This window comes from Nicotiana tabacum, chromosome 14 (assembly GCF_000715075.1).
Source record: "Nicotiana tabacum cultivar K326 chromosome 14, ASM71507v2, whole genome shotgun sequence".
Lineage (NCBI taxonomy): Eukaryota > Viridiplantae > Streptophyta > Magnoliopsida > Solanales > Solanaceae > Nicotiana > Nicotiana tabacum.
In genome coordinates, this window is record NC_134093.1 from 61,002,608 (window position 1) to 61,013,072 (window position 10,465).

General features: G+C 33.5%; 1 protein-coding gene across 3 annotated transcripts; it reads left to right on the forward strand.

Annotated features, from left to right (window-relative positions):
* Nucleotides 1–241: 241 nt before the first annotated feature.
* On the forward strand, nucleotides 242–5,215 carry LOC107808728 (trihelix transcription factor ENAP2). Of its 3 annotated transcripts, none has more exons than XM_016633283.2 (2): nucleotides 242–1,685; nucleotides 4,641–5,215. In XM_016633283.2, exons 1-2 carry the CDS (start codon nucleotides 689–691, stop codon nucleotides 4,643–4,645), a joined length of 1,002 nt encoding a protein of 333 aa, XP_016488769.1. In that variant the 5' UTR covers nucleotides 242–688; the 3' UTR covers nucleotides 4,646–5,215. The 3 variants fall into 3 exon arrangements, with proteins under 3 accessions (XP_016488769.1, XP_016488766.1, XP_016488765.1); XM_016633280.2 differs by lacking the exon at nucleotides 4,641–5,215 and adding an exon at nucleotides 4,275–4,623 and having other exon boundaries at nucleotides 242–1,710; XM_016633279.2 differs by having other exon boundaries at nucleotides 247–1,710.
* Nucleotides 5,216–10,465: the final 5,250 nt, after the last annotated feature.

The following is a 10,465-nucleotide window of genomic DNA, read 5'->3' on the forward strand; positions in this document are numbered from 1 at the left end:
CCCACTCTTGACACATTAATTCGTGATTGCAGGTCTTTAATGCTCTAGTTGCATAAGGTGGTAATCAAGCATAACTTCCGAGAAGGCAACAAAATCGCTCACTTGGCAAAGAAAGCTTCTAGTCAGTCCAACATCAACAAAACAACTCACTTTACAGTTCCCTCTCCATTAGTAGAATCTATAGTTCGTTCTCATAAAGAAGGAACAAATACTGTGAGAACAATTTCCGATAGTATATGTACCAAGTTGGCTGAACTTGTTAATCAAAATGCCTTAGAAGGCATTTCTATGTTTTTGTAATATCTCTGACATCTTTAAGCATTAATATAAATATTTCTTATTCTGTCAAAAAAAAGAAAGAAAGATATTTTCTCGCCCACTCGCACCATCAATCGAAGCAAAACAGAACCCCAGGGACATTTGTCTTATCACACCCCTTCTTCTTGACCCCAAAATGCGCCCATATTCGTTTTTAACCCGACCAAAATCCGACCTCACCCGCCCATGAGGCACCTGTATTGGAACCATCTGAAACCCCTCGATTCTCATCCTTCATTTTTCATTAGAAACCCTAAGACCCCTAACGTTAAGGGTCTTTTTGAAAACCCACCATTTGCTTGTCTTTCTCACTGCAATTGGAGTTGAATTTCACCTGCATATTGATATCGATAGTCCTATTTTCGTAAATATGGATGATTCTGATGATGAAACTCGGTACCCTTCAAGACCCAACTCCATTTACACTTCTTCTCTTCGATCAAGACGCTCTATTCGAAACCCTACTTCTTATTATTATGGGTATAATAACAATGAATTTCAATATGACGATGATGATGAATCTGATGAAGATGAAGCAGAGCAAGAATTTAGCAGTGGAGAAAATGGGTATGATAGTTTTCAAAAGAGGAGGAAGTTGGAAACTTTAGTGTCAAATTACGAGTTTGCCCCTCATTCTCATAGTTCAAAGGGGGGAATGTGGAGTGAAGAGGAGAGTTTTGTGTTGTTGGAAGTGTGGGGTGAGAGGTACTTGGAGTTGGGCCGGAGGAGCTTACGGGCCGAAGATTGGGCTGAAGTTGCAGAGAAGGTAACAGAAATGATTGGGGTAGAAAAGAGTGAAATTGAGTGTAGGAATCAATTAGATGTGTTAAAGAAGAAGTACAAGAAGGAGATAACCAAAATGGAGAAAACTGGGGGTGGGTTTCATAGCAAGTGGCCATTTTTCAAGAAAATGGATATGTTGATGAATTTGAGGATGAAAGGACATTGTGGATTAGGATGTGGGCTCGATTCGGGAGAATATGTGTTTATGGACCCACGAATGTACTTGGATAGGTCGAATGTGTTGGATGAGATGAGGGATAGTCCAGCAGGATCGGATGCGGATAATGATGAAGAAGAGGAGGAGGAGGAGCAGGGTTCGGGAGGATGGGAGGGTGATAATGAATCAGCTAAGCTGCTAGCTGATTCAATTCAAAGGTTTGGGCAGATATATGAGAAGATTGAGAATGGTAAGAGGAAACAGATGATGGAGTTGGAGAAGATGAGAAGGGATTTCCAGAGGGAGTTGGAGTTGCAGAAGAAACAGATTGTTGAGAGGGCACAGGAGGAAATCGCTAAGATAAGGGACAATGATGACAATGAGGACAATGGAGATGAGGATGGTGAGGAGACTGACAATATTTCAGGTGAGAAGCTTGGGGGCTGATGAAGGTAATTTGAATTTGCTTGCAGTGTGAAATTAGTTCTTATTGAGCAAGTGAACTGGCCTACTTTAATATGGTTCCTTTTATGTAAACCTCATTAGATGATAGTAGTATGTTACTACGTTATGAAAATTTTGTTGTGTAGCTTCTTGCACAACTTCGACTAACCTGTTCAGGAAGTAATCAACTATGAGATTGCTGATCAGTTTTTTCTTCCTTGATTTGGTAAGTCAAAATACTATTAGTCTAATGAACCTAACAATGATAGTATACAACAAGAGAGTACATCAGACATGTAAAATGCAAAATCTTACTCTAACTAACCATACATTATAGAGTACATCTCAGAAAAACTGTTTTCACCCGTATGTATATCCCCTATTTTTCTACACATGTTACATCCATTTAATCCAAATTATACTGAAAATCCCTTCTTTTAACAAATTCTGCTTGTGTTAAAGCACTCTACTCAGTCTCCAAGTTCTCTTATCTTTACCTTATCCACTCCTTCCTCCCTTTCTACTCCACAGCGTGGCCTCTCACAGATATTGTCACATCTTATACCCCAATTTTGCCTCTATATTGCAGAATATTTTCTGTACTATACCTAACTTCTTTCCGTCTTATTCTGTATATTCACCTTTCTCCCATCGCAATTTATTGAACATGTCAATCTCTTCAATTCCAATATATTCTTCCCTCCGTGATCAGATATTTTAGCAACAGGGAGGGTTTTATTGTCCTCCCCTCCCCTTCTCCCCTTATAGTCTCTTCCTATTTTGACATTAGGGTTAAGGCCTCATCCTCATGCCCATAGATTGAAACACCTAAAAACTAAGGAAGTTGCAGAGTTCCCATTGATTAAATACCTAATTATCATCCTTTGTTTGCTTTACATTTTCGCTCTTTATATACTTGTTGGTCTTCTTCACAATATGCTTGTCGGAATCTCCACTCTCATATTTCGTTGCTCTTTCTCCATATTGAAAGCGTGGCTTCTTGCTCCTATAGGTATGGGTATAATTCTAATCATTTGCCGTTGTGGATTCCTGCTTTGCTCGTTGCACACTTTGTTTACCACGGCCCCCTCCCTCCCCCCGATTTTGGATTGTGATATCACAAGTCAGCCTCCATTCCTGATTTTTATTGGGTCTCAACACTTGCTTTGAAAGTTTGGATTTTAAGGTAGGTTGAGCCTGTAAGCAGGTTAATAGAAATGTTTTTCAGCAAAGTTCCACAAGATGAGCTTGTGGTAATCTCATTATTCTGCCTCTGTCCTTGCTACTGAATAAGGTTAAAAATGTCCATTAACTCGTCAAAGTGAGAAATCTAAATCATTAACATCTTCGGGTATCTATCTACTCATATGATGCTCTTTATCAACAAAAGAAAAGGAACTCATATGATGCTGAACATATTTGTATTTTCGATCAACTAATTTCTAAGTTGCTCTGACATGGCAATTTAGGTGCCGCACCCGTGTCGACACGACACTAGTATGGGTGTGGGTATGGGATCCGTACCGGATCTGGTCAAATAATTTTGGGTACTTTGATCACAACGGACGGAAATATTCGACACGAGATACAATTTGATTCCCAAAATCAGAACCAAAACTAGGATAAATTTGAAGAAAATAGCATACCTTATCTAAGAAATCAATCCTTTACTTATAAGAAATCGACACTTTACAAGCTATACTTAAATATTCCACAAAATTTATCATAATTTAAAGATATTTTTATATTTTCTTTTGAATTATTTTTAGTCGGATCCCTGCACCCGTATCCGTACTAGGATCCGTATCCCCAAATCTTAGAATTTACATCTCGAAGGATCCGACCTCTAGATCCGCACCCGTGTTGGACACCCGCACCCATGTCCGAGCAACTTAGACTAATTTAATGTTGTCAATGGAAAATGCTGATTTAGCTCAAAATATTTCATTCGACCAACCCAACTAGCTTGGGATTGAGGCATAATTGTTGTTTTTTTTGTTAGTCAGATCCATGACAGAATCTAGTGGGGTATTCCAATGGATCATAATACCCTTAGCTCAAGTGTTGGTAAAGGGAAAATGTAGTTGTCAATTTTGGGGGAAGTTCCACCATTTCATATAGTGTGCTGTGGAAGATTGGGCTAGTTAATAAAGTATTTTGGCTAGAATATTCCATTCAGACTTTCATTGTCTTATGATAGGTTAGAAAAAAGATGAAACAACAGTAACTGATCCCGCCTTAAAGATAGGGATGATTATTATTATTACTTAAAGTTGTTGTAAAGGAGAAATTAGATATATATCCTAATGCACACAATGCTTTGTCGGTTTCTGTAGAAGATGCTTGCTAGAAGTTATTCTAGACATTTGCTCCTTTTAACCAAAAAAGAGGGTTCATTTGTACATCATTCTTTCAAGGTGTAATTGGGACACTAGGATGGAGCTTTCATTTCCTTTTTCCATTTTTACTTGAGGTCTCATGCGTTAGCAGATTTTAAATGCAAATGCATGTCTCTGTATGCACGTGTCATTTTATCATTTTTACGAAGGGATCTCTTTCATTAATAATATAGGTTGGAGATATTGAGCAACTTAAGATTTTTGGGATTCTCAAGGTATCAAGTTTTGAGAGGTGAATAGATGCCGAATGAATGTGAGAGAAGCTCTGTTTGAGCTGGTCTTGATGCAACAGAAAAACAGAATGAAAGTCCAAAAATCTTTTTTGACTACGGAGCAATTATCTGGATTTGGAGCTTATTATTAAAGTAAAATAAAATAGGTGTGGTGTACATATACGTAAAATATCATTTCTTGCTGCATGGTATTGATGTTAATAATTTTGATGTCTAGATTAATACGGCTGGTAATGTAATTGCTTGCTTTCTATTGAGTTTATGTTTCTCACGAAGGATTTTGTTATTTGTTTACCTCCTTTGCAGCATAAAAGATAAAAAATTAGAGCGAAATCACTAAATATTCCCCTTTGAAGCACTCCGTGACTGGAAAAGAGCAGCAATTTCAAGTTATTCTGCAAATATTTGGTTTTGCTTTGTACTAAGCGTGTGGACAATGACCAATTTTTCCTGTCATGCTGGTTGGTTATGAGGTTAATTTAAGTGTTTTCCCTTATGGTAAAATCATAAATTTGCTTTATTATCAGCAAATTCGATGCCTACTGTTTTGTGTTGTATCAGCTCTTGTTAGTTGTATGCACCACAAGAATTACCGGAGCTGAAGTATGAAGGGAAACGAGCTCAACAACATTCATTGTTTGTCCTCTTCTTTGTGCACGCTTCGCTTAGCTAGGAGGTTCCACTATTTTCTGAGTTTATACAGTAGGTGAAATTTCGGAGGACTTCCCCTAGTTTATTCCCTGCTATCTATGACAACATTCTTAGAGAAGCATTTTGTGGTTTGAGATACATTGGTTTGACTTCATTTAGACCTGTCAACCTTGGAGCCATCTTTGAAGTCTCTGTGACCAAGTTTTACATATCTTATTGGTCCCTTTCAATTAAGGCTTCTTGATTTCAATTTTCACATGTACGACCAGAAGTATACATAAACTCATGATTCTCGGATTGAGTAGTTTTTTTGTGCTCTAACTGGTTGGGCTTTATGTGGTGGCGTTTGGGGTCATTTCACATAATAATATTAAGAACATGAATTTAATCATGAGATTGTTGGACAGTCTCTAGCTTTTCATTTTGGGGAACAATGCAAAAACGAGATTCATGAGTTCCTTTACATGGAAAGGTAATTCCTAATTGGCAGGTTGAGATTATTTAAACCGTGGATAGCAACTATTATGGATTGAATTGAAGAATTTGGATACGATGAAGAGATGGAGGACTAGGGTTAACCGTGAGTTGTGTTATTAAACTATTGATGAGATGGGCTGACCCAAAGTAGCCGAGTAAGAAGCATTAGTCGTTGATGATCAATCTGGTAAGTGGTAATCCTACCCATGACTTGTTCCCTAGAATAGAATGTTTATTTCCTTCAAGAGCCATGTGAAACAAACTTTAGAGCTATTTTGCAGTATGGTCAAGAATATGGTAGTATGATGCACTAATTATTTTATGACTTGTATGAGAATGAAAAGCATGTTGCATATAAAGTTAATGTAAAACCTCTAGTTGTGTTAAAGTAAAATCTTAAAACAAGAGAAGTCACAATATCCTTTTGAAGGGGATTGCGGCGACCGACAATACCAGTATCTAAGCTATGAGATTTTTTTAATCTTCACATATGAGCGGTGATATGGCTCGCCAAGGAAGGAGCTAAAATGCAGCTTTTTGCCGGGCTTGAAGTTTTGGCCGTTGATGTATTATGGGCAGACATCTAACTGTATTTACTAGAAAAATCTAAGTCTGTAATATTAATAGTCTTTTGGACAATGACAACTTGTTAATGGAGAGTGCAATATATCTTTTTATATATATATATATATATATATATATATATATATATATATATATATATATATATATATCCAGTTCACCAAAAAAAGGCATACTCTTCTTTTATTATTTTATTCGATTGGATGTATTTGAGATATTGCAAATGTGCACGAGTTATTTTATGAGCTGTAACTTGTGTATTTTCTTATGTACTATCTTGTTCCATACAGTAATGGAAAAGGTTAAGCGGGGGATTCACCCTTCCGGCTCGTTGTTTTTCAAGTGTTACATTTGAGCTGAGCCTGCCTATTGAAGTATTAGCCGCAAGATTAAATATTTGGGGGAATTTACACAGAGTACAACACTTCTACAAGTAATTTAAGAGAATTACAATTACTTTTAAAAATTATATAAATATAATTTATTTTAGAAATTTAACCTTTTTTTAAAGAAGTTATACAATTTTCATATTCCTAATATATCTCTATTAATATTCTCTCTCTCATATTAATTACTTGTATTTAGTATTCTCAAACCCTTTGCTATTTCTCTCTCATCTTAATATGCCCTTATCTCCCTTCTTTTAAAGGTGTCGTCCATAGCAAACTATGCCATTTATGGTTTGATAGTTCGGCAGAAACTATGCCTTCTTGTTTAATGGGCGTTTGGATATAAAAAATGTGAGATTTCAATTTTTTTTTTTTTTTTAAAGTTGAAAATGGTATTTGAAAATTTGAGTTATGTTTGGATATGAATACAAATTGGAGTTGTTTTTATATTTTTGTGAGTGATTTGAAGTGTAAATTGTAAAAAAATAGCTTTACGGAATTTTTCGATTTCGAAAAATTTCGAAATTCAACATGAAGTAGGATTAAGAATTATCATGGCCAAACATCAATTTTGAAAAAAGGTGAAAATTATTCAGAAAAAAGTAAAAATTTTTAATGTGCCAGACGGCCCCTTAGTTTTTCCATAATAGTATTTATGATGACTCTGCGTTTCTAAATTCTACATATGAGAAAAATTAGGAATTGTTCGAAGTAAAAAAAAAAGGAATTTTCAGAAATCACTATCGTTTAGTGACTATTAACTTTCTATAGAAATAATATACATAATTACTTCCTATAGCTATTATTTAGTTGTTACGGTAGTGTATTCGCGCTGTTGTATTCATGAATACATCAGCAAAAAGTGCCTAAAAATCAGGCTAGTCAAGCTGTACGCGTATGTATTCACATGTATTCGCGCTATATATTCATGAATACAGCAGCAAAAAGTGCCTAAAATCAGGGCAGTCCAGCTGTACGCGCATGTATTCACATGTATTCGCGTTGATGTATGCGCCTAAAATCAGGGCAGTCTAGCTGTACACATAATGTATTCACATGTATTCATGAATACAGTAACGACAATCACCTTAAAAATAGGTATGTCCAACTGTCTAATAACGAAAATAATATCAATTAGCGTGATACACTCCTAATATAACTCAACAAAATCAATTCTAACATGCCTCATTATCAACCCAACTAATTAGAATGATTTTTCAGTTGTATATAACTTTTGTATTTAGTGTGTTTTGATTTTTTTACTAGTGCATTCATTAGATTCAATGTTTGTATTTACTGTATTCGCTATTTTATATACAGTGTATTCAAATGTATTTGTATTAACATTATTTTAGTTATTCCTAATACATGTTATTACTGATGTATTCAGTATATTTCATTGGTTGTATTCACTGTATTTCTATTTGTATTCAGTGTATTTTACTGTATTTTAAAATTAAATGTATTCATTGTTTATATTTTGTTCTATTTTAATGTTTGTATTCAGTGTATTTCAATGTTTATATCATGTGTTCATGTATATTGTATGTACAGTATGCATGAATACATGTGCATTCAGCTGTATTAAAAAATACAGACCTTCAAAATACATAAACACATGCAAAAAAATATATTTATACAAAAATATAATGTGTTTGAGTGAATTTGTACAGAAATAGCAAAGAAGAGAAGAAAGTTCGTCGGAGATGGCGTTTTCCGACCAAGCAAAATATTATATACATTGTATTAAAACTAAAAATGGAGACGAACAAAAACCCCGGCCCTCAAATCTTCTCCGGCGTAAAAAATATTGCAGTATCCGTGTAGAGGAATCCATTGCAATATCCGACGTAGAAGAAAGCCGCAATGGCCCTCTTATTTCAAAGTTGTTGAATCAGTCATTGAAGAGGAAATTTGATGTTTTCTGGTGAAAACCTAACAATGGTGAAGATTTAAAAAAAAAAAATGAAGAGAAAAAGAAGAAGCTTGAACTGACCAAAAACCCAAAAACTTTAACACTTACCACGAATTTTTGGAGCAAAAACGTTGAAAGTGAGAGAGAGAATCGTGCTTCAAAAATCGCGAATACAATCTTGCTGTGAGAGAGAGGTCGTGGAGAGAGAAAGAAGAAATATTTGCTGTGATTTTGGGAGAGAATAACTGAAAGAATGAGAGAGAAAATGGTACATAGCGTATTTAATGCTTTAATGGTAGTGTATACCATAAATACCTATTTTGCTATAGAAAATAATATTTTAAATGAGTTTTGATTTATAATAAATAGGGTGTAAACCTTTGCTATAGGAGGTAAAATTTCCTTAAAAAAAAACGTAAGGTAAATGCACAATTATGCTTTTCATGAATTTGAATTAGAAAAAGAAACACCAATAAGTAGTTTCTGAGGAATATAATGAATTAGCTACTTGAATATATGTATATTTCAAATTCTTGTATTGTTTCAACCATTTATAAATACTAGTCTTTAGGGTAGACGCTCATACCAATTAATATATAGTATTAAAAAATATTTATATATAAAAAAGTTGTAAGTTTTGAAAATAATAAATATTAGTCTTATTTAGCTATGTATCAAAATTTGATAAGTGACAATATAAAGTCCAAAATGACTAATATTAATTTAATCTTTTACAACAAATAACTTAATATATAAAATATATAAGGAAATGTCATTTATTAGAGTAATTCAAAATAATAATGTTAATAATAACAATTATTGCTTACTCATTTAGAATATATTTTATTTTTTACTCTTTTATCCTTATTGTTACAAGTTTGCAAATTTATCAATTTTGGAAAAATAATCTGCTCTTTTATTTTTGGATCTTTGTGTGTATAGATTCAATAGAATTATTAGTTTCATTCATTTAATGTGTCAAAAAAATTAGGAAAATATGTTTTATTGGTATAAACGCAAAATAAAAAGAAAGTAAGAAATTGCGATTTATTGTAAGTTTATATAAATATTTTGTCTAATATTTTTTCATCCTTATTATTTCTAACTTGCTCTTTTTTCTAATTTCTTTCATCACCAACACCAATGCTATTCTTATGGAAATGTTTTAGGTATCCTTCAACTTGAAAAATAATTGGAAAACAAATGGGGTTCTTTTTCTAATTAATTAATAACTCAAAAAACTTAATTATTTATTTTCAATATTAAAGGAATTAATTTAATCTTATTGCTTCGAATTTTTAATATGATCTCTTCCCCAGATTAAATATTTCACTATAACATGTTATATGTTTCGGGAGCTAGATTAGTTGGCGATGAAAAAGTAAGAATTGCCTCAACCAAAATTGATGGAATTGGACCTAAAAAAGCCGTTCAGGTTCGTTATCGATTAGGTATCAGTGGAAACATAAAAATAAAAGAATTAACTAAGTATCAAATCAACCAAATTGAACAATTGATAGGTCATGAAAGAAATTACAATTATATTATATTATTCAAATAAGAAACATATTTATATGATGAATTTGGAGAAGATTAAATTAGATTTTAACTAATTAGTTGATGCAAAAAAGCTTATTTTTTAAAATTAGTTTGATGACTTATTTATTTTGTTATCAGCATTGAATTATGTTTAAGTAAAATATAAAAAATAAAAAGGAGACTACTTAAGCCACAATGCTAACATTATGTAAGTCATTGGCTTATTTATTTTTTTCTCGAATATTAAAGACGTTCGGAAAAATTTAGTATTTGGATGTTCCTAGAAGGTTTTGGCTCTATTTGTCGGAAGTTGGCAATTTGAAGAATTGGGGAGTTCATAGGTTTGACTGAGAGTTGACTTCGATGTTATCGGGCTCCTATTATGGTTTTGAGAAATTTAATAGGTTCATTTAGTTGATTAGAACTTATGTTCAAAGTTTGGTTGTTATTCGGAATGTTTATGTTTTATTCGGACATGTTCGACGAAGTTTGAAGGTTTGAAAGTTAAGAGAATGATCTTGATCTTCGATTCTTTGTTTTGATGTTATTTATAATGTTTCGAGCTTTTTGATAAGTTT

Bases quoted from the DNA above. Each gene is read 5' to 3' on its own strand.
- LOC107808728 (XM_016633280.2), top strand. From the start codon at position 689: ATGGATGATTCTGATGATGAAACTCGGTACCCTTCAAGACCCAACTCC.